Here is a 24,056-nt window from a genome sequence, read left to right on the forward strand (position 1 = left end):
CAGACTCCTTAGGAAAGAGTTAATGGGAAGAGGGGGAGGGGATAGGACGAAGAGACCGAAGGGAAGGCTCAGGTAGGAAAAGAACGGAGGAGGGAAGCCTGGTGGGGGGAGAAGGGAGCCTGCAGGATCAGAGGTCAGAGTTAGGGGGTTTCTCCCCTGCTGCACCCTCATCCTAGGGCCGCCAACTTCCCGCCGCGGCGGCGACTTTCAGTTTCATTTCTACGAACCCTCCTGCCTGGGCCGCAGTCGCCGCCGCGATGCCCAGTAAGTTCAGCTGCCGGCAGCTTCGGGAGACGGGCCAGAGATTCGAGAATTTCCTGGTCGATCGGGGACTGGACAGGGAGACAGATCGCGAGCGGTTGCGGACCATTTATAACCAGGACTTCAAGACCAGGTACGGGCCGGCCCACTCCCCGGCCCCAAATCGCGGGCCCAGCTTGCCGCCACGACCCCGGCGGCGGGGCCACCCTTCCCGCCCCGGGGCGCGGAGGGACGCAGCTCCCCCAGTGGCTCCGGCCGGTCCCGGGGCCGCGCAGTCCCCCCTCCCGCTCAGTGCCCACGCCCCGCCCGCGCCGCCAGCGCCGCCCGCAGCCCGCCCGCTCTGCCCGGGCCGGGCCCCTGCGCCGAGTCCCCGTGGAGAGCCTCCCCGTCATCCCGCTCCCCCGGCGGCGCGGGACCAGTCCGGGGAGCCGGGTGCTGTGCCCACGCGCCGCCCGCGGGAGCGGGTTGCGGGGGGGCAGCGCTCGGAGTGGGGGAGGGGAGCTCAGGAGAGGGCCCATGCTTTGCGGAAGCGCGGGGAGCGAGCTGCCTGCTGGTGCCTACCCCTGCTGCGCAAGCTTTACGGGGACCCCCGCCCCCTCGTCGAGGGGCTACTTCCTCGGTGGTTCACTATCCCAGAGAGCTGAAGAGACGCCGTGTAGCAGGGAGAGTCTCAGGGAGCTCGGGGAAGAAGAAAAGGGCACAAACTGCATACGTACCAAACCTCCATTAGCACCTGTGGCTTCTCCATGGAGACCCGGGCTGGGGCCAGTCTCCTGGAGGCCCCTTCTCATCCTGTGGCTAAAGGCTGTTTGGTCCCCCTTGCCTGTTCCCATCCAAGTGAAAATCAAAGAGACTTCTCTTTCTCAAACCACAGAATTGTGCTTCAAAAAACCTCTATCAACAGGCTGCAGTCTTGGGCCGAAGACCAAGGAACAATTTTAAAGGGATAAATGTAAAGACTTACAGAAATAAACACTGGGTGATGGGAACTTAGGCTTACTAACAGACCTCTTGAAAAAGACCATGGGTTTTCGCACACCAAAAGGCGGATATGGCTGTTACAAGAGCCAAAGAAGTGTTAGACTGTGTTAATAGAAGTGTGGTTTGGGGTGAGGGGCAGGAGGTAAGTGATTCTCCAGATTGACCAGATCATTTCTGGAATATTGTTTTCAGTAATGAGTGTCACGTTTTAAGAGGGACATTAATGAGCTTGAGCAACATCTGAAGAAGGAGCAAAGATGATGATCTGTTTTATGTCCTCACACTGTGCTGGGCACTGTGGGGAATATAAAGAAAAATACACAATCCCAGGGGAGCAGAAGAGGCCATGATATGCATACAGTGTACTACAATAAATGGTAAAATAGCATGACGATTATAATAGAGATAATAAGAAAAATGCTGGAGGAAAGTAAAGAAAGAACAATTACCCTGGAGTCACATCATCAACACTTCACATTCATGAATTCACCTATGTCCAAAAAAATAAGTACAACGTGGCTCTGAACAAAAGGCTACGACTTCTTTTGGCTCTGTTAAAGAGATTATTATTCTTATACTTGTTTAAATGGTGAGGAAGACTCTATTTGATTCTGTTGCAGTAGGGGTATTGCAATGGGGAGAGAGATCTAGCTCAATTCTCAATACAGCAAAGACAGCTGGGAATTTATAACCAAGAGCAGAGTGAGGGGGTCATGGATGGAAAATCACTAACAGGAGACAGTAAGGGGCTGGGGGCGGGGCAAAGTTGAGGCCTAATGCAGAAGAGGGTTCAGAGGGGCCTGACTAAAGTTTAGTCAAGGAGAGAGTCTTTGTCATCTCTAAATCAAAGTTACACAATATCTTCCAATACTGGGGGAAAACAGGCTATGTCAGATAACCGCAAACAGTCATGTAGAAAACTACATGTACTGTACATTATGGGTGAATTTAAAGGATTTCAAAAGTCATTTTTTAGTATGTACTTGTTTTTAGGCAAGTAAGATACCACTCCCGTGAAATTATTAGGGAATTCAGTGGAGAAGGTGGCATTGACCTCGGCCTTGGCCTTGAAGGCTAGATATCTTAGTACTTGGAGGAGGAGGAAAGACTAACATGTTGATTCATTCTTTTGTGAAACCCAGTCAAAGAAAGGGAGAAATGTTTGCCTTGAGAAGAGAAAAATTGGAGAGGACAAGGTAGTTATCCCTGAATATTTTAAAGACTGTCCTGGGGGAAAGGATTATACTTTGGTGTCACTCCAGAAGGCAGAACTGGGTTCACTCAACATGGCCCCCTTGAGGAGTTTCCTGGTGGCCTAGTGGTTAGGATTCCGGGCTTTCACTGCCCGGCCTGGGTTTATTCCCTGGTCGGGGAACTGAGATAACCCGCAAACTGAGCAAACCGAGTGACGCGGCCAGTAAAAAAGGCCGTCTCACCCTCCACCGGGTGGAAGAGATTTCTGTTCTGATTAGAGAGAACTTTCTTATGCTGTGACGTCAACCCTCATCCACCCAATGGGAATTCATTGCTTCTTCCTCTGGCTCTCATAGCTTATACTTCACTCTTGGTTATAGCCAGATGACACCCTGCCTTGTGTTAGAGCTAGTATGTGACTGTCTCCCCACCAGACTGTAGAGCCTCTGAAGGCAGGGACAGGCCTTTCATCATGTTGGCGCCTTCCCTCAGTCCCCAGCATAGAGCCTTGTATGTAGTAGATGCTCAACAGAAGCTTCCAGAATCTAATTGAGTTAGTAGGTAGAGCTGATCTATACGAGAAAAGGCTGTAGGGGAGGTATAGCAAGTCACCTGGTATCAGGAATTCTGGGGCTCTTCCTCCCCTGGGTGGGATAGGTCCCTTCCAACTAGGTTATTTTATGATGTTCTGAAGTGCCCTGTTCCCAACTCTTAACTTTTCCCATCTCTTTATTCATTTAGCAAATATATTTAATGGGGGCTCCACTATTTGCTTGGGCCTTGGTTCCTGCCTCTGGAGTGTAGTCTAGGAGGGAGTGGCAGATGTGTAGACAAACATGTCATTCAGTACTACAGGAGCTAGTATCGTGTTCTGATAGCTGGAGTTCAAATCCTGACTCTGCCACTTACTAGTTGCATTTGATTTTGACCAAATTTCCCTAACTTTTAAGTGTTTAAAATACTGCCTTTCTCTCAGGGTTGTATGAGGCCAGAATAAGCTATCGCAGGTAAAGCATTTCCCCTGGGTAACAGAGTGCATGGGCTTTGGAAGTGGTAGCTATCATTAACAGTGCTGGTTAGAGGAGTCTGTTATGGAATAAGTACTGGCATCGTGAAAAGTTTCTTAGCGATGATTCTTGCCTTGGGCAAGAGACTCATTCTTGTATTCAACAAATATTGGCTGAATGCCTCCTATGAACAAAAGCAAAACTGTGTGAATTGCTGTAGATACACAGAAGGAACCTAACTAAGGAAGATGGAGGCAATTAAAACCAAATACTTTTTAATTTCTGTTGTGATAAGTACTTGTGAGAAAGTCTTGGATGCTTGAGAGCATATAACATGGAGACCTGACCTAGTCTAGGAACCAGAGGTTTCTGTGAGAAAGTGATGTTTGAGCAGAATCTCGAATGATAAATGGAGTTAGCAGATGTAAAGCAAGGGGAGGGCAGTCCAGACTGAGAGAGTAGCACCTTAAAAGGCTACGGGTGAACTCTCGAGAACAGGGGACAAGAGGCCACAGGGAGGCAGGGGCTGAACTGGGCAGGACCTTGTGGCCCGTGGGGAGGCATTGTGGGTTTTTCTTTGTTTTGTTTCGTTTTTAATCTTAACAGAAACAGGAAAGCACAAAAATTTTCAAAGTAGGAGACTGATAGAATCAGGGTTTTTAGAAAGATCATTCTGGACCTCTATCCACAGTAAAAAATACATTTTACTTTGGGGTCTGGTATACACAGCTTTCACAGAACGGTTTGTGTCCTTGAAACAGTACTTAGCTTCACTCGCTGCCCTCTGATATTTTTTATTCTATTTTACTCCAGTTTTCCAAGTCCTGGTCTTGAGAGTTGCAGCCCACAGCTTGTAAATCCCAGAACTATATGTCCCCTTAAGATCGCTTCCAAATCTTGTTAGGTAGCTAGTGAGACATGAGTGGTCCTGCCCTATCCTGGACAGGGTCATCTTTCCCTCCCCCACCTGGACACTGGTGACGAGAACACACCCAGAGATCCTCCCTTTTTTGGTTAAGGACCGCTAAGTTTCCAGCCAGTTTCACGACCAAGCAAGGTATCAAAAACCCAATGGGGGGGCTTCCCTGGTGGCGCAGTGGTTGAGAATCCTCCTGCCGATGCGGGGGACACGGGTTCGTGCCCCGGTCCGGGAAGATCCCACATGCCACGGAGCGGCTGGGCCCGTGAGCCATGGTCACTGAGCCTGCGCGTCCGGAGCCTGTGCTCCGCAACGGGAGAGGCCACAACAGTGAGAGGCCAGCGTACCGGAAAAAAAAAAAAAAAAAACCACAAAAAACCCAATGGGCTTTCCAAACTGCCATCACCAATTGGCGCAGGCGCACCAAGACCTAAGCGATGACTCAGAGTAACCCAGGGTTCGTTATGCTGTATTTATAATAAATCAGCTTTGCAATTTTTGCCCCGCTGTGGGTGGGGCGTGGCAGTTTATGCGTAAGCCCCTGTGCTCAAGGAGAAAAGTTACAGAAGCTAAAGCTGTCAATCAACTTGTCAATCAAATGACGCAGGACACAGGGAGGGACTTTTCACCACTCTAAAAACCAACCCTATGCTCACTGCAGGGCTGCTTCTGGTTCCGAGACAGCCCTCTCTCCTCCCTTCTTGAGAGGGTACTTTTGCTTCGCCTAAAAACTGCTGCTGCTTGAAACTTCTCTGTCTCTTGATTGAATTCTTTCCCTCAAGAGGACAAGAACTGAGGAATGGCCGTTCTACCGGTAACAATCTGATACTGTATTCTGAAATACCATTCCTCGGGCTAGTAGGCTTTCCTGAACTGGGTCTAAACGATTAGTAATTTTTCACCCAACAAACAACAGGGGGCAGGACTTTACAGACCAAGGATGTCCAACGGTGGCAGAAAAGTCTGGAAGGAGGTGCAGCAGTACAATAGCTGGGAATGGCTGAGGTGCCATTTAGAATGGATGTGGGGTGGACCTGTTCTTCAGTTTCTTCTCTAAAATGGGGGGATAATAGTTGCTACCTCAAAGGGTTGTTGTGAGGAGTAAATGAGATAATGCAAGTAGCTACTTAGAACAGCACAAAGTAAGTGCTCAATAAATGTTTTCTGTTGTTGATGATGTTATTGTGTTGTTGATGTGTCATTTTTAATTGTGGTGCATCCACGTGGGGCATATTAAAGGGTTAGACTTAGTCGGGAGACATTATCTGACTTGTGTTTGTTGAAAACTCCTGCAGACTCTTAGGGGATGGACCAGGAGAGGAGGTGTGAAGTCAGAAGCAGGAGGAACAGTTCATAGCGCTTGGCAAAATGATAAGATCATCAAGCAGTTCACAGAAGAAATATAAATGACTAATAAACAGAAGGAAAGATACTTGATTATATTAATGATCAGGGAAATGCAGATTTAAACAAGATACCATTCTTTTCCTTACCAGATTGTCAAAAATTTAAAGGATTGAAGATTTCTGATGTTAGGGTCTGAGAAAGGATTCTCTCAAATTCTTATTAGTGAGAATGTAAGTTTGTACAACTTCTTTGGAGGACAGTTTGGCACAACTTATCAAAGTAAAGATTCATTATTCTCTTTGACCCAGAAGGATGGTTATTGTAACATTTGAAATAGCCAAAAATTGTAGGCAGCCTAACTGTCTATCACTGAACAAATAGTTAAGCACACCACAATGCATTCATACTGTGCTATCCTTTGCAGCCATTCAAAAGAGGTGGCTTGGTAAAATGTCAATGGAAGGCTGTCCATGGTGGTGAAAGAAGTCTGTTGTAGAATAGTATGTGTAGAACACAAAAAATCTGTGTAATTAAAAATGTATTTTTTTAATTCATAGAAAAGGGCCTGGAAAATATATATATCGAACAGTTAAGCAGGTAGTTGGGAGTGAGGGAGTGGGAGCCCTTAGTGTTTTATGCTAGGTATTTGTCCTGTTTAAATATTTTTTAATACTTTTGGTAACCACTCTTTGACATCTCTTTATGCATGCATACTGTCATCCCTTGATATTCGAAAGGGATTGGTTCCAGAACCACGTCTCACACACACACACACACACACACACACACACACGTCTCACACACACACACACACACACACACACACACACACACCCCACCCTGCCGATTCCAAAATTTGAGGGTGCTCTAGTCTCTAACATAAAATAGTGTGGTATTTGCATATAGCCTCTGCAGCATATTCTTCTGGGTTTCTTTAATCACCTCTAGATTGCTTATAATACCGAATACAATGTAAATGTTAGGTAAATAGTTGTAAATACAATGTAACTGCTATGTAAATAGTTTCTGGTGCGCAACAAATTCAATTTTTGCTTTTTCCAACTTTCTGGAAACTTCTTTTTCCGAATATTTTTGGTCTGTGCTTGGTTAAATCCTCAGATTCAGAACCCCTGGATAAGACAGGCCCGACTCTAGTTACATCACACCTATGTAAGTTTACCAACATGGGATCATGATGATCTAATCCTTTTTGTCGTGGACCCCTCTCATATCAGCATCCCACTCCGATTTCCACATTCTGCTCCACACTCAGGTAACTCATATCAATCAGGGTTTGTTTGTTTGTTAGTTATTGTTTTATTTTAAAAAGATCATGTTATACACATTTTCCATATCCTGATTTTCTTATTCATCAATACATCGTGGAAATGACTCCTAATTGTCTGGTATATTCTTCTAACGCATTGTTGGGTTTTTTGCCAACATTTTGTTATGACAAATTTCAAACATAAAGAAAAGTTGAAATAATTTGACAGTGAACAATCATATATCCTTGTTACTGAACACAAGTTGGTGTGCCCCACGCACAGTGAGGCCAAACAAACCGAACCGTCAGAGTCTGGAGCAGAGAAAGGTTTACTACAGGGCCAAGAAGGAAAACAGGTGGCTTGTGCAGCTCCCCGATGTTTTTAGGGAGAAGTTTTAATAGGCAAAATCTGGGATGAGAGCTTCTAGGTGTGTGACTTTCTTCTGTTAGGTTGGTGGTGAGGTAAGCAGTTTGGTGCTCCAGGAATCTTGTGCTCAGGGTGAAGTTACTGTCATCCACCTGGGTGGTGGCCTAAGTTCCTACAGAACTCCAAGGTATTGTTATGTATATTCCTTGAGGAGGAACCAGGACCCTGCCCCAAGGCTGCACTATTGTTTCTTGACTTCAACCCCCTTGTTTCTGCATTCCCTCCTTCCCTGATTAGCAACTGTTTGAATCTGCCTTTTGGAACTCTGGGAAGGTAAAGGGGGCTGAATGAAGCTTATTTCTACAAACAAGAAACAAGGGGCACAGAAAGACTTTTGTGCCACAGGATCCTGCTCGGTTTCACCTCACCTGGACTTCTTAATTTGCATTTGACACATGCCTGCCCATCGATCTATCCATCCAGATAGATAGATAGATAGATAGATATATCCCCGGCATATGGGGATCTTAGTTCCCTGACCAGGGATGAACCCATGCCCCTGTATTGGAAGTGGGAGCCTTAACCACTGAACCACCAGGGAGTTCCCCATCTAGCTATATTAATTTTTTGATGCATTTCAAAGTAAGTTACAGACATCAGTACAATTCACCCCTAAACACGTCACCATGATCATTATTAACTATAACAGTTCAAAATTTATGATATACATATATATATATATATATATATATATATATATATATATTTGGCTGCACCTCACAGCTTTTGGGATCTTAGTTCCCCAACCAGGGATTGAACCCACGCCCTTGGCAGTGAAAGTGTGGAGTCCTAACCATTGGACCACCAGGGAATTCCCGTGTTTACGATTTTTTTTTTAAGTATAATTTACCGACAGTGAAATAGACAAATTTCAAGTGTACTGTTGTGAGGTTTTTTGGTTTTTTTTTTTTTTGCGTTACGCGGGCCTCTCACTGTTGTGGCCTCTCCCCTTGCGGAGCACAGGCTCCGGACGCACAGGCTCAGAGGCCATGGCTCACGGGCCCAGCTGCTCTGTGGTATGTGGGATCTTCCCGGACCGGTGCACGAACTCGTGTCCCCTGCATCGGCAGGCAGACTCTCAACCACTGCGCCACCAGGGAAGCCCTGTTGTGAGTTTTAACAATCCATATACCTGTGTGCAACCCTCTATCAAGATATATGATGTCACCCCAGAAAGTTCCCTCATCTCCTGTCCTGTTTAGTCCTCACCCTTACCCACCCAGAGGCAACCACTGCTCTGATCTTTTTTTTTTTCTGAGATAGTACCTGTTCTAGAATTTTATGTAATGGAATCAGATAGTATGTAGTATGTACTCTTTTGTGTAAGGCATCTTTCACTCAGCATAATGTGTTTGAGATTCACCCATGTTGTTGTATCAGTAGTTGCTTTTTACCACCGAATATAAATCACAGGGACTTCCCTGGCGTTCCAGTGGTTAAGACTCCATGCTTTCAGTGCAGGGGCCTGGGTTTGATTCCTGGTCAGGGAACTAAAATCCAACATGCTGCACGGTGCAGCCAAAAATTTGTGTGTGTGTGTGTGTGTGTATAAATCATAGTTTGAAGGACAGTGTTTTCAGTTTGGGGCTATTTTGAATAAAACTGCTATGCACATTCTTGTACAAGTCATTTTGTGGACATATATTTTCATTTTTCCTGGGATATACCTAGGGGTGGAATTGTTGGGTCATAGGATAGATAACGTTTACTTTTTTTTAAAATCTTGGGCAAGTTGCTTAACCCCTTTTGGTGGTGGCAGCAAAGTCTTCTGGACTGGTCTTCTGGTGTGACCTTGCCTGGGGTTAGGCTGTCCAAGTTTGGACAAGATATATAACCTGACACTTAAGATTCCAAGCCATTGCACAGCAGTGCGGTGTGGCAGCCAGAGGTTCAATGTTTGCATTGTTATCTATTTCATCTATAAAATAACAGTCTGGGATTATTTGATACTTCTTTTACCCATTCTCCCAGCAAGTACTTATTGAATAAATACCAGTGCTAGGTCTACACTAGATGTTATAGTCGCATTACTTTCTTAATGAATTTTTATTCCATGCATAATATAGTAATATATTCTTTTCATTAAAAATCAGAACATTGGGGGCCTCCCTGGTGGCGCAGTGGTTGAGAGTCCGCCTGCCGATGCAGGGGATACGGGTTCGTGCCCCGGTCTGGGAGGATCCCATATGCCGCGGAGCGGCTGGGCCCGTGAGCCATGGCCGCTGAGCCTGCGCGTCCGGAGCCTGTGCTCCGCAACGGGAGAGGCCACAGCAGTGAGAGGCCCGCATACCGCAAAAAGAAAAAAAAAAAAAAAAAAAAAAAAAAAAAATCAGAACATTACATTATATGTTTGGTTTTACAAGAAACTATCAGACTATCAGATCACTTTTTCTAAAGTGATTGATTGTACCATTTTGTATTCCAGCCAACAAAGCACGAGCGTTCTGGTGTTTTTGTATCCTTGTCAGCATTTGTTGTTGACAGCCTTTTAAATTTTAGTCATTTGAATGGGTGTGATGCATTCTTTTTAATGGTTGTGTAATCTGTAGTGTGGGTGTTTACAGCTTATTCAGCTATCTCCCTATTTATGGGCATTTGTTTCGTTTTCAATTCTTGGCCACTGAGAATGACTCTACAGTAAGCATCCTTGCACATATGTTCTTATATGTTGGTACTTTTCTTTTCCATGGGATACATTCTCATGAATTAAAGGATACCTGTATATCAGATGTTAGGAGATATTGCCAGATTGTTCTCCAAAAGGTTGTAATACTTCACCTTTCTACCAGCAGTGTATGAGAGTTTTCTTTTCCACATAGCAACACGTGTTGTGCCTATTTTCCTTTTTTATCAGTCTAATGGAAATAAAATGATACCTCGTTTTTACTGTAGTTTGCATTTCTCTACTTTTAGAGCATCTTTTCATACTTCTGGGTCATTGGAGTTTGCTCTTTACGTTGAATATTCAGCTTTTCTATTGTTCATTTTTTTTCCCCTAGAAATCTAGGTGACTAGATGTGTAAAAGAACTGGTGCTTTTTTCAACTAGTATGTACTAAGTTTGTGATTTAAAAAAAATTTTTTTTAAATTTTTTATGACTGTCACCTTAGACCAGGTGAATTTGGGTAGTAGTAATAGATGTGAGGTATAATTTGAAAGCTACTTAGGTGGTAGCATCTATAGTAGAAGTTGCAAACCTTGTAAAGTTGAGTTGCTCCTGCCCATGTGTCCATGCAGAAGCTTCCAAAGATAGGAGGTTTCACCTTAACACTGTGCTTTGGACTTCTCTTAAAAGCCAGATCTGGCCATCTTGGGCCTGCATTCCCTGCTGGCAATGTCTGTCGGGAGATGAGTAGAGGTTCCCCCCTTTAGACAGGACTTGTGCTCCTGGGTTTGTCCAGTCCCCTCAGGGTTCCGTTGCCTCCCCAGCACTAAGCTGAGAGCTCCAGGGCATTTCAGAGGACCTGCACTTTTCTTGTAGTAGATTATAGTATATTCGTGTAAGAAGGACATGTGTAGGACTACACATGTCCTTCTTACACTAAGGACTCAAAACTGGGACTGTACAGGTGCCTGAGATGGCTGCAGGTATCAGATACCCGTGGAGTCTGGCAGCTGTCAGCATTTGAGTGTGTGCCTGATCCATGGAATTTAGTGACTCACTGACCAGGGGACCCGGGGGGAAAGTTTCTGATGACGCCCTGATTTCAGTCCCTTTGCCTGGACCCCTCAGCAGCGTTTGAGCCTGATACCTGATTCTCCTCCCTCTCTTAGTGGTACCTGCTGTTTTCTCTTCCTCCCTGGGTTATGCTGGCCTCAGGTGTTCTCAGACTACTCACACTCTCCGGTTGTAACTACTACCCAACGTCTCCCTAATATTAAGCTCTGCTTTGACTTTAGCCTGAGTCCTCAGCCTCTGATTCATGGAGCTAGCTGCCTCCAGACCACGGGGATCTCAGACTGACCATGTCCACACTCAAATGTTGTCAGCCCTTCCAACCTCCTCCTCCTCTCGTTTTTACCTCCTATCTCAGGAAGAGTTCCTGAAGCCAAGCCATTGGTTTGGGTGTTGTCCTCGACTCCTTCCCTCTTCCCAGCCTCCGTTCCCTCTCCTGTCCAAAGCCAAAATCTGCTCATGTTATATTCTCAATATCAGATCTGTCCCCTCTTCTATCCTCACCACTGCCTTGTTTGGGCCCTTGTCATCTTTTAATTGGACGATTGCAATGGTCTTCTTCTAACTGGTCTCCCTGCCTACAGTCTTGCCTCCAGCAAAGCCATCCTCCAATCCTGATGCCTGAGTGATCTGAAATGCAAATATGATCTTGCCACTCCCCTGCTTAAACCCCACCAACGGGGTGGTTCTGTCACCACAGTGCAGCCTCTGGTGCAGGCTGACAGTAAGTTGCTACTCTTCCTACTACTGCTACTCTCAGTACTGCCGTCGCTACGAATAGGATACTAATAATAGTAGCTAACATTTCCTGAGCATTTGCTATTGTGTTTTCAAATGATTTATTATCTCTTCAAGGCAAGTCAGAGCCGACTCAAAGTTTTCTGAATGGTATCACTCATTTGCTCGGGGGGAGGGAGAGGGGCAGAGTTACAGGCAGGGGGCACCAGGGAAATGTCCGTAACCATAAATGGTCTTATATATGCCAGTGAGTGACCATGCTGATTGAGCCTTAACAGTTAAATAGGCATTACCATGGTTCCTAGGAGCTAGGATTTCCTCTCATTCCCTACAAAGCATGGAGGGTGGGTGGTCTGCTGTCCAGATCTTGAATGTGTCCATGAAGTGTGTCGCATGTGGGGATGTCCTCTGGCTCTTGGGTACCAGTAAAGGAGGAGAGCTTCTGGCCTTCAGGGTCAAGTGCAGGCTTCATGGCTTGGCATGCAAAACTATGCAAGACCTGGTCCCTGCCCGCCTCTGCTGCCTCCAGCCAATCCCTTCCTTGCACTCTTCACTCTAGTACAACCAGACGGGGTGTGATACTAATCAGAGCGCACCTTACTGAGATCTTATGTGCCAAGCACTGGGCTAAGTGGACACCACAGTGTCCGTCTCTCATGTAATCCTCACAGCCACCCCGGGAGATGAGTCTGCCGTTATCCCCATTTTATAGAGGAGCAAAGTGAGGCTCTGCGAGGTAACCGAGATGGCTCAGCTAGTGGCAGAGTGGGCGGTCCCCCCAGCCTCTCGGCACGTGTTCTCAGTAGACGCCCCGCTCCTCGCCTCACGCTCTGTGCTACCCCCTGCGCCTGAATGACACCCATTCAGCCTTCAGGACTCAGTTCTGACGCCGTTTCTTGGGGAAGCCGCCAGGGCTGAGCCCCACCCCGCTGAGCTCCCGGCAGCGGGCTGGAACGAATGTGTTCCCCGTCTGTGCTCCTCGAGGCCTCTTTGAAGCCCCAGCATCTAGCGCAGTGTCTGGCACATAACAGGTCTCTGTAAGCGTTTGTTGAGCGGACTAAACTGAATTCCAGGCGCTGAACCTCGAGGTTGTTGTTCTTCTGACCAGTTTTCCCTGTCTTCACCTTCTCTAGGCCCAAACAAGCTATTTGATCTCTGGAGAAGGATCCTTTCCCTCCTGCTTGGGTTCCACCTGCACCCTATGACTTCAGGGGGAAACTGCTGTCTGATCAGCCACCTTGCCCACACACCCTGGACATCTGTACTCTCTGCCCCTCTCTCACTCCTCACCAGTGGGCTGGACCCCGAATCCACCCCCTGAATCAGCTTCTTCGGCTTCCCCCTCAGCTTTAGCTCTTTCCGCTTCAGTGTTTGTATCTTTTCTGTCCCAGATTCCCCCTGCCCCCCACCACAAATCTTCCTTTCTCTCTCTCTTCCCTCAGTCCTCCAATTCAATAGCCCATCGTTGGGCTGTTCTCCTTAGAAGTGCACCGTCCACCACCTGCTGTTTTAAACAACCATATTTTGTCTTGAGGGGGTCCCACTGCCTTCCCTGAAAACATTAAAAATTCCTGCCATCCCCAGCCCCATCCTGTCCCGCACAGAGCGGCCCTCAGACGCCCTCCCCAGCTTGCCACCCCCGTCCCTCACTCCCCAGTCTCCTCTGCTCCCGGCAGCTTTGGGACCCCCGCCCCTGGCTTCTCCTCCATGCTGTATGGAATGAAGATTGCCAATCTGGCCTACGTCACCAAGACCCGGGTCAGGTTCTTCGGGCTCGACCGTTGGGCCGACGTGTGGTTCCCAGAAAAGAGGAGAATGAAGCCGGGGTCGGAGATCAGCAAACACCACAAGTCGCTGCTGGCCACGATCTTTTATGACAGGTGTGTGACTGGGGTGGGGGACGTGTCTGGCTGCGGGGAGAGGCGGTTGCCTCCGCTTGGGGTAAGGCTCCATCCTGTAAGGATTGGGGGAAGGGCAGGAAAGGAGCTAATTGGCCTGGGGGAGGGGATGGGTTTCCTGAGCACAGCTGGCACTTGGCCAGCCTCCCCAAGCCTGTAACTTTCTCCAAGGGCAACCCCAGGCTTGGCTGCTCAGGCTCCAGCCGAGCTCTTGACTTCCACTCTCCCCAGGGCTGAGTATCTCCACGGGAAACATGGGGTAGACGTGGAGGTCCAGGGGCCCCATGAAGCCCGAGATGGGCAGCTCCTTATCCGCCTGGATTTGAACCGCAAGGAGGTGCTGACCCTGAGGCTTCGGAATGGAGGAACCCAGCCTGTCACCCTCACCCACCTCTTCCCATTCTGCCGGACCCCCCAGTTTGCCTTCTGCAATGGAGACCGGGAGCTGCCCTGCCCACTGGGCCCTGGTGAGTGGGTTCCCAAAGGAAAGAGCCTCTGGTGGACAGAGTCCTGCCCTAGGAAGGTCTGATGCTTCAGGAACATGCTGTTGGCTGGCCCGTGGGCTCCTACCTTGGGATGGGGCTTTGTGGGGGAATGTCAGGGTTGGGGTGCTGGTGGGAGGGTCCCTTCTCCACCCCGACTCACTCAGCCATCCTCTCCCAGGTGAATGCTATGAGCTCCATGTCCACTGTAAGACCAGCTTTGTGGGCTACTTCCCAGCCACCGTGCTCTGGGAGCTGCTAGGACCTGGGGAGCCAGGCTCAGAAGGAGCTGGCACTTTCTACATTGCCCGCTTCTTGGCCGTCGTGGCCCACAGCCCCCTGGCAGCACAACTGAAGCCCACGACTCCCTTCAAGCGGACCCAGATCACTAGAAACCCTGTGGTGACCAACCGGATAGAGGAAGGAGAGAGACCCGACCGGTAAGTCCTCCCTCCAACCCAGTCCTGGCTGGGGGTGTCCGAACACCACAGTGTGAGCCCTTGGGAAGAACACAGAGCCCCCTTTCCTAACTGTGAGTTCTTAATTCCTCCAGACCTCAGAGACCTTTTCTGTCTAGGAAGAAAAGCAGATATGAGGACAGTGTGAAAAAATTTCAAGTATTTTTGACTATATGATGGATTATCAGTCAGCCAAGGTGGACACGTGTCTCTCGCTCTCTCTCTCTCCCTCTCTCTCTTTTTAAACAGCTTTATTGAAACAATTCATATACCATACGATTCACCCATTTAAAGTGTACAGTTCTGTGCTTTTTTTAGTATATTCACAGATATGTGCAACCATCACCACAATCCATTTTAGAACATTTCATCACCCCCAAAAGGAGCCCGTACCCTTTAGTTATCACCCCTTTTGCTCCCCATTCCTGTCCCCCAGCCCTAACCAGCTACTCATCTACTTTGTGTAGATTTCCCTCTTCTGGACATTTTATATGAATGGAATCATATACGTGTAAACAGCTCTTTTTGACATGTCCAGGTGTTCACAAAATACTGAGCAAACCGTAAGACCATTGTGCTCTTTCTGTTAAAAATATGTGTGTAAAAAAAAAAAAAAAAAAAAAAAGTGTGTGTAGGGGAATTCCCTGGTAGTCCAGTGGTTAGGGCTTCGAGCTTCCACTGCAGGGGGCATGGGTTCGATCCCTGGTCAGGGAACTAAGATTCTGCATGCTGTGCAGCACAGCCAAAAAGTTAAGTGAGTAAGTAAGTAAGTACGTAAGTAAAAATATATGTGTATAATACAATTTGACAAAGAAAAATGTCTGGAAGGCTACATACCAAAAGGTTAACATTGGTTATCCCTGGATGGTGAGAATGTTGTTTATTTACTCATTTATTTATTACCTGTTTTCTGAATTTTTTTTCCTCTGGTGAACATATATTGTTTATATACATATCAATATGCATATATATGTGTGTGTATATACTTTTTTTTTTTTTTTTTTGCCACACCACGCAGCTTGTGGGATCCTAGTTCCCTGACCAGGGATTGAACCCGGGCCCCCTGCAGTGGACGCACAGAGTCCTAACCACCGGACCACTAGGAAATTCCCTATATATATATATTTTTTTTAATGCTTCCAAGTGTCATGCTTTCCAAAAATGAGGATGGTCCAACCTTGGCGTGAGCAGCCTCATGAGACAGTGAGTCCTGCCTCCTAGGGCAAAGGCTGCCGACCCCCTTCAGCAACAGTGTTGAAGCAGAGCCTTGTGCTTCCTCCAGGGAGGGGCCTTCTCAGAGACTCTGAAGGTGAAGGGTCTCTGTGTTTGTAATAGCTTTTCTTCTCTCCCTCCTGCAGTGCTAAGAGCTATGACCTGGAGTTAAGTATGGCACTGGGAACATACTACCCACCCCCCCGCCTCCGGCAGCTGCTCCCCATCCTTCTTCAGGGAACAAGTATCTTCACTGCCCCAAAGGAGATTGCTGAGATCAAGTAAGTACCACCCCTCTGCACCCTTTGTGCTGCTTTATATGTTTCTTTTCCACTGGCTTCTTCCCACTGCCCTATGCCTCTGTCCTCAGCCTCCTGTGCTCAGTTCATTCATCCCCTTACTGAGCACACGCCACGTGCCAGACACCATTCAAGGTGAATCACTCACATGATGGCCCTGACATCCTAGTTGGGGAAAGTGAGCATCTGTCATCTTATTTCGTGTAGTGATGAGTGCTATGAAGAACTAACTAAAAGCAGGGTAAGGGGGTGGGCTGTGCTATTTTGCAGAGGGCAGCTAGTCCTGGCCTCTTTGAGGAGGTGACATTTGAGCAGAGAATGACATTTGAATGAGGTGATGGTGTGAGTAATAGGAGGATCTTGGAGAAAGGACGTTCCAGGCTCCAGGATCCACAGTGCAAATGCGAGTCAGGTCTGAGCTTGGGGAGCAGGGGCTCCCTCCTTGGAGGCCTCTACCCCCATCTGCTTCTCTGCCCTTCTAGTCTTCCCCGATTCCTGATGTCTTCATAGTCCCAGAGCTGCAGAGGGAGAGGGTGGATGCTCCCGGACATGGGGGCTGCCTGACCCATCCCGTTCCCATCCCCTCCCTCCAACCCCCCCACCCATCACTGCCAGGGCCCAGCTGGAGACACCCCTGAAGTGGAGGAACTACGAGGTGAAGCTCCGGCTGCTGCTGCACCTGGAGGAGCTGCAGATGGAGCATGACATCCGGCACTATGACCTGGAGTCAGTGCCTATGACCTGGGACCCTGTAGACCAGAACCCCGGGCTGCTCACGCTGGAGGTCAGGGGTTGGATCGGTAGCGGGGAGGATGGACTCAAGTTAGCCAACCCACAGGCTGTGGGAAGAACAAAAGGAAGATGAAGGTTTTCCTGTCCCAGAGGGCTCAGCAAGTTGCCGAGTGGGCATCTGGGCCCCAAAAGAGGTGTCAGAGCAAGGCAATAGGGAGGACTGGGGTTTTAGTCTAGACTTTGCTACCACTGGCTGTGTGACCTTGGGCAAGTCTTTTGCTATCTCTGGGCCTTAGTTCCCTCACCTGAAAAGCATGGAGCTGGACTAGAGAATTCTTAGAGCCCTCTCCAGCTCTCAGATGTTGAATGGGTACATCTAAGCCCGGAATTACACACGAGAATGGATGCCTGCACACTTATGCTGAGAAAGGCACTCAGTGAGAAGGGACGACAGGTGAGGATGATCAGGGAAAGTTTCCTACAGGAACTGAGTTTTGAACAAGATTTTAAAGGCAGAGTAGGAACAGAGCTGGCCAAGAGGGCAACCGGACTTTCTGGGAAGCTGGCCTCCAAGTCTTGAAATCATTCTCTGGAGGGTTTCCAGGATTCCTGGGCTCAGCATCTCTGAGCACCTTGGGCAGACTTGTCCCTTCTTCATCTCCCCTGACTCTTGCCCTGTCTGGCAGAAGAGGAAAGAGGCAAAGCTCTTTGAACCTGGGGTAGAGGGTAGATCCTCAGAACTTGTGTCTCTGTTGGGGTCTGGAGTGGGCCCTCCACTGGCCATCTCCGGGTTAGAAGCTTGCTGCTGTTCGTGCCCCATAGGTTCCCGGGGTGGCCGAGAGCCGCCCCTCAGTGCTGCGGGGTGACCACCTATTTGCCCTCTTGTCCTCTGAGACACACCAGGAGGACCCCGTCACCTACAAGGGCTTTGTGCACAAGGTGGAACTGGACCGGGTCAAGCTGAGTTTTTCCACAAGGTAGGTGTTGGGGGAATCCTGAGCTACAGGAAGGTCTACAGGTGTCCCGGAGGCCAAGGGAGGAGGGTGTTTCTCCTCAGAGTGAGTGGGACCCCAGGGACAGGGCAGGGGGACCCTGAGATGCCTCACCATCTTCCTCTCCTGGAGGATTGCTTGGAGGTCTGGGAAAGGGAGTGGAGTTGGAGTAGATGGAGAGAGTCCTGGCCTTTTATTGCCCACCCCCTCAATTGGAATTCTTCCCCCTCTCTCTCCTCCTTCCCAAAGCCTCCTGAGCCGCTTTGTGGATGGGCTGACCTTCAAGGTGAACTTCACCTTCAACCGCCAGCCCCTGCGGGTGCAGCACCGTGCCCTGGAGCTGACGGGTCGCTGGCCGCTGTGGCCCCTGCTTTTCCCTGTGGCCTCTCGTGGGGTCCCGCTGCTGCCCTCAGATGTGAAGCTCAAGTAAGACTGTGGGCAGGGGCTCTGGGGCCACTTGGAGTGTGGGTGTAGGGGACGGGGTCAGGGAAGCCTCTGGGACGCGGACAATACCGTGTTTGTGGCCCCTCCGCTAGGCTGTACGACCGCAGTCTGGAGTCCAACCCGGAGCAGCTGCAGGCCATGAAGCACATTGTTATGGGCACCACCCGCCCCGCCCCCTACATCATCTTTGGGCCTCCAGGCACTGGCAAGACTGTCACCTTAGTGGAAGCCATCAAGCAGGTGGGGCCTGAGCGTAGAACCGTGGCCTACACTCTGACTCCCCCCGGGACAAAGCAGTTGTCCCCAGGTTCTGGTTCCTTCCGGCTCCCTGAACGCACGCCCCCGAACTGGCCTCGAGGGCCAGTGTGGCTGTCGAGCACGGCGTGCAGCTTGGGTGCTGCACGTCTCAGTCACCATAGCCTTGTATAATTACGGCAGCAGTTTTCCAGCATTAAAGGGCTGCTGGACTAGCAGGGGGCTGCCGATCTGAACTTGCCTTTTGAGTCACCCCCTCCCTCGGCAATGGGAGGCAAATGCCACACTGCGCCAGCCTGAGTCTCCCCCTGGAGACCAGAAGCTGCTTCTCACACTGTGCTCATCCCCACCCCAGGTGGTGAAGCACTTGCCCAAAGCCCACATCCTGGCCTGTGCTCCGTCCAACTCGGGGGCCGACCTTCTCTGTCAGCGCCTCCGGGTCCACCTGCCCAGCTCCATCTACCGCCTCCTGGCTCCCAGCAGGGATATCCGCATGGTGCCTGAGGACATCAAGGTACTTGGGGAAGGCGGGGACCAAGGGGTGGCTGGTGCTGCTCTGGGTAGACGCTGGGGCCAGGAAACTAGGAGACCTGGATTCTGATACTCGCTGTGTGACCTTGGGTGGGTCAGGACTGCTCTCTGGGCTTCAGTTTCCCTGTGTGTAAAGTGAGAGAGATAAATAAAATTGCCTGGGGGGTGCCCAGACCCAGAGCGAGGGTGAGAATGGAGGTGGAGGTAAGCTGACTCCCCTCCCTGCACAACCCTCAGCCCTGCTGTAACTGGGATGCAAAGAAGGGGGATTACGTGTTTCCTTCCAAGAAGAAGCTGCAGGAATATCGTGTGTTAATTACCACGCTCATCACTGCCAGCAGGTGGGAAGTGTGTGTGTGTGTGCATCTCTTAAATTGTGTGTTAAGAGGTAGCGGGCTGGGGAAATGGGGAAGAATGGTGCCTGGGTATTTGCGGGGAGGGCCAGCTTGGGGGAGCATTCAGGTTTGGTAGTTGCGTGCCTGGATGTGACCCCTGCCTGGCCTGACACCTCCCAGGTTGGTCTCGGCCCAGTTTCCCATCGATCACTTCACACACATCTTCATCGATGAGGCTGGCCACTCCATGGAGCCAGAAAGCCTGGTGGCCATATCAGGTGAGGGGCTCAGGGGCGGGGAGGCTGCGAGTGTGTCACCCCACATGGCATCGGGGAGGTCCCACCACACACCTTTCTCCTCATGCTACCCATCTCCCAGGGCTGATGGAAGTCAAGGAAGCAGACAATCCAGGAGGGCAGCTGGTGCTGGCAGGAGACCCTCGGCAGCTGGGGCCTGTGCTGCGCTGCCCACTGACCCAGAAGCATGGGCTGGGGTACTCACTGCTGGAGCGGCTGCTCACCTACAATGCCCTGTACAAGAAGGGCCCTGATGGCTATAACCCCCAGTTCATAACCAAGCTGCTACGCAACTACAGGTAGCCCGCACCCTCTGTGTCATCCCCTGCCTTCACACCCCCTGCAAGCGCAGCTGGCGGCTCCATCCCACAGTCCTCAGAGGCTGCGTGATGCAGAAAGACTATCAGCTAGAAGGTGGGAGTTCTTCTCCCCAGTCCCGTCCCTGCTCCTCCAGTTGCTTATCTGTACCTTAGGGGATGGTCAGTGGCTCCTAGACACTGGAATATATCTGACTCTGGTCCCAGGTGAAGTTCCTAGGCATCCAAGGAGAAATGAGAAAAACAGGGACAATGTATTTTTTCATAAACCTAATGGTTATTCCAGTTAAAGAGCTATGTTTCCTTTAGTCAGTGAGTTCATATCTCTAAAATGCTCGGATGAGTTCCTACATCTTCAGTTCCTTAGATGAGTCCACTAGGAATTCAACAAATGTTAGCCGTTGTGTTAGTACTGCTGATATTTTTGGATTTAGCACATTATCTCATCCAATAATGGCGATAGTAGGTGATTCTTGCTTTTGTATTGTCCTTCCTTGACAAAATTGAAACTTGAGAATGGGCCCCTAATTTCTTGGTGTTTTCATTTAAATTTGACTGGTCTATGAAATCTGTGGATTGGATGTTCAGCCACATTTGGTTCTGATTTCTGTGGTTAACAGTGCCCAGCAAGCAGCAAAAACTGTAGCTGAATGAGTCTGCTATGCAGTGGGCAGAAAGACAGGAGGATAGTGTGTGTGAGTTCCAGGCAGGTGGAGCGGAGGTCCCTGAGGGCGGGGCAGAACTAATCCGCCCCCTGGTCTTGCTCTTCCTTCCTCCTGCCTCCCAGGTCTCACCCCACCATCCTGGACATTCCTAACCAGCTGTATTATGAAGGGGAGCTGCAGGCCTGTGCGGACGTTGTGGACAGAGAGCGCTTCTGCCGCTGGGAGGGTCTGCCTCGACAGGTGAGGCTGAGCGGGGCTGGGGCTCAGGCTCCTACCCCTGTACCCCAGCCTCCGTCTTACTGAGGGTGCTGGGTAGCAGGAGGCTCTGAGTGGAAGCCACGAGCCCCTCCCTTTGTCACCTAGGCCTGGGATCCCCCACTCCCTGGAAGGGTTTGGGGGTGGGAGGGAAGGGAGGCAGGGAGGTCCAGCTGAGGGTTTCCCCTGACTCCGTGTCCAGGACTTTCCCATCATCTTTCACGGCGTAATGGGCAAGGATGAGCGTGAAGGCAACAGCCCGTCCTTCTTCAACCCCGAAGAGGCTGCCACGGTGACTTCCTACCTGAAGCAGCTCCTGGCCCCCTCCTCCAAGAAGGGCAAAGCCCGTCTGAGCCCCCGAAGCGTGGGCGTCATCTCTCCATACCGGAAGCAGGTCAGGTCCTCAGTTCCCATCAGGGGTGGGTCCCCCCAGATGGTACCTCCTTAGCCAGACCACTAGGCAGAGGGTCCAGCTCAGGCCTCCGCTGGCCCCATATCTCAAAAGAGCGCAGAGGTCAGCTGCACCTCCCTCTTTGCCCCCCAGCTCCCTGGCCTCCTGCCTGGCACCCTCTTGCACTGGTGTAATGGCATGAGAGAAAGGCACCTGTCCCCATCTTCCAGGTGGAAAAAATTCGTTACTGCATCACCAAACTTGACAAGGAGCTCCGGGGCCTGGATGACATCAAGGACTTGAAGGTGACCCTCACCACTGTTTCACATTCCCTCCCTGACTTCTGTCCCCCTTGCTTCCCCACTTCCAGACACCTCCTCGGGTCCCTGCCCCACTGCTGCAGGCCAGCCCAAGTCCCTGCTGCACCCTCGCTGCCTGAGACAAACTTGGGCTTTCCCCAAGCCTCTCACTCCTGGAGATCCCAACTTGTAGGTCTGGGATGGGACCAGGAAGCCCGCATGTTTAGCAGGCACATCACATGATTCTTATGATCAGGCTGGTTTAAGGTCTCTGCCCTAAGGATAAAGTCCAGACTCCCCAGCCTGCCTGACCTGTCATGTGATGATGTCCCCACTCACCTCTCCCACCCTCGCTTGAGTCAGTCGGCAGCTCAGTTCTTTCTCAGATAAGAATCACCTGGAGAGCTTTTAGTGCTGCCAGCGCCAGGCCTCCACCCAACCAATTAACACAGCTATCTGGGGGCAGAGCCAGGGCATCAGGTTTTTTTACGGGATCCTCAGGTGATCTCCCATGCAGCCAGGGTTGACACCCAGGGCTTTTAAGAGTTAGAGGGCTCTCCCATGGAAATTCTGATTCCGGTTTTTTGTTTTTTGTTTTTTGTTTGCGGTACGCTGGCCTCTCACTGTTGTGGCCTCTCCCTCTCCCGTTGCGGAGCACAGGCTCTGGACGCGCAGGCTCAGCGGCCATGGCTCACGGGCCCAGCCGCTCCGCGGCATGCGGGATCCTGCCGGACCGGGGCATGAACCCGTGTCCCCTGCATCAGCAGGCGGACTCTCAACCACTGCGCCACCAGGGAAGCCCCTAAGGTTACATATTTTTAACAAGTACTGAGTGATTATCTTCAGGAAAGTTTGAAAAACACTGCTGAGTTATTGTTCTTTGCAGTCCTGTTTTCTTTGCTTTTAGAACCCTTTCGAGCCCCCACCCCTTTAACTGGATTCAGCCTTCAGGTTTCAGCTTCCATGGCACTACCCTGTCCTCTTTCCTGCCCAGCAGGACACTGGCTCACTCCACGGTGACAGTTGCCCTCAGGCTCACTGAGGCGAGGCGGGGCTGGTCCCTGGGTCCCCCACTGCCTCCCTCCCCATTAGGTGGGCTCCGTGGAAGAGTTTCAAGGCCACCCCTCCCCTCTAGGTGGGCTCCGTGGAAGAGTTTCAAGGCCAGGAGCGCAGTGTCATCCTCATCTCCACCGTGCGGAGCAGCCAGAGCTTTGTGCAGCTGGATCTGGACTTTAACCTGGGTTTCCTCAAGAACCCCAAGGTTCGGGGGCTGGGGGGTGGCAGGGACTCCTCCTTCCTGAGGGCCCTTCCCTGCTGTGACCCCAGCACTTCTTCTTATCAGAGGTTCAACGTGGCTGTGACCCGGGCCAAGGCTTTGCTCATCGTGGTGGGCAACCCGCTCCTGCTGGGCCACGACCCCGACTGGAAAGTGTGAGCATCCCACCCGCAATCCCTCCTGGTGGCCACAGCCCCCAGCCTAGGACGGCTGTAGTTTTATGAAGCACACTTGGGGCTCAGTTAATCTTCCAATCTGCAATCTGTTTATCTTTTTTTTTTTTTTTTTTTTGTGGTACGCGGGCCTCTCACTGTTGTGGCCTCTCCCGTCGCGGAGCACCGGCTCCGGATGCACAGGCTCAGCGGCCATGGCTCACGGGCCCAGCCGCTCTGCGGCATGTGGGATCTTTCCCGGACCGGGGCACGAACACGTGGTGTCCCCTGCATCGGCAGGCGGACTCTCAACCACTGCACCACCAGGGAAGCCCCAATCTGTTTATCTTAACAATATTCCCATTTGCCAAGGTTAAGTAACTTGCCCCGAGCCACAGGCCCCGTGTGCAGTACCAAGGCTGGGCCTCCAGCCTCTGCTGGTACTCAGCCAGCCTTGTGCAGCTGTGAGTGTGAATGTCCCTGTACCCCACAGATTCCTAGAGTTCTGTAAAGAAAACGGGGGGTATACCGGGTGCCCCTTCCCTGCCAAACTGGACCTGCAGCAGGGGCAGAACTTACTCCAGGGTCTGAGCAAACTCAGCCCCTCTACCTCAGGTATGGCTGGGCCAGGGTGGGCTAGGTGGGGGGACAGTGCTGAGGGAGGATGTAAGTTACTAACAGAGCTGGCCTCCTCTCTTTATAGGACCCAAAAGTCACGACTGCCAGGCGCGGGAGGATGAAGGGGGCCTGCCCCTGCAAGTGGAGCCCGAGTGGAGGAATGAGCTCTGAGGACCGCCCACCCGACCCTTCCCCTGCTGCTAACATCAAGCTGCTAACAATTGGGGGAAGGGGGAGGAAGTAAAACTGAAGAAAAAAAAAAAGCTTATTCTATGCAAAAGCCTCCTTGTCTCTTCAGCCTGGCCCCAGCTTCCTGAACTCCCAAGATGACC

General features: G+C 50.4%; 1 protein-coding gene across 2 annotated transcripts; it reads left to right on the forward strand.

Annotated features, from left to right (window-relative positions):
* MOV10 (Mov10 RNA helicase) lies at positions 1 to 23,987 on the forward strand. 2 transcript variants are annotated; one of them, XM_082616461.1, is made up of 21 exons: positions 1 to 72; positions 177 to 394; positions 13,494 to 13,697; positions 13,947 to 14,182; positions 14,379 to 14,637; positions 16,014 to 16,148; positions 16,782 to 16,950; positions 17,721 to 17,875; positions 18,140 to 18,316; positions 18,427 to 18,574; positions 18,945 to 19,103; positions 19,358 to 19,461; positions 19,636 to 19,733; positions 19,834 to 20,050; positions 20,856 to 20,973; positions 21,191 to 21,382; positions 21,610 to 21,684; positions 22,814 to 22,939; positions 23,021 to 23,109; positions 23,600 to 23,721; positions 23,810 to 23,987. In XM_082616461.1, exons 2-21 carry the CDS (start codon positions 258 to 260, stop codon positions 23,893 to 23,895), a joined length of 3,006 nt encoding a protein of 1,001 aa, XP_082472587.1. In that variant the 5' UTR covers positions 1 to 72; positions 177 to 257; the 3' UTR covers positions 23,896 to 23,987. The 2 variants fall into 2 exon arrangements, with proteins under 2 accessions (XP_082472587.1, XP_082472586.1); XM_082616460.1 differs by lacking the exon at positions 1 to 72 and having other exon boundaries at positions 81 to 394.
* Positions 23,988 to 24,056: the final 69 nt, after the last annotated feature.

This window comes from Mesoplodon mirus (assembly GCF_964341445.2).
Source record: "Mesoplodon mirus genome assembly, chromosome: 3".
Classification (NCBI taxonomy): domain Eukaryota; kingdom Metazoa; phylum Chordata; class Mammalia; order Artiodactyla; family Ziphiidae; genus Mesoplodon; species Mesoplodon mirus.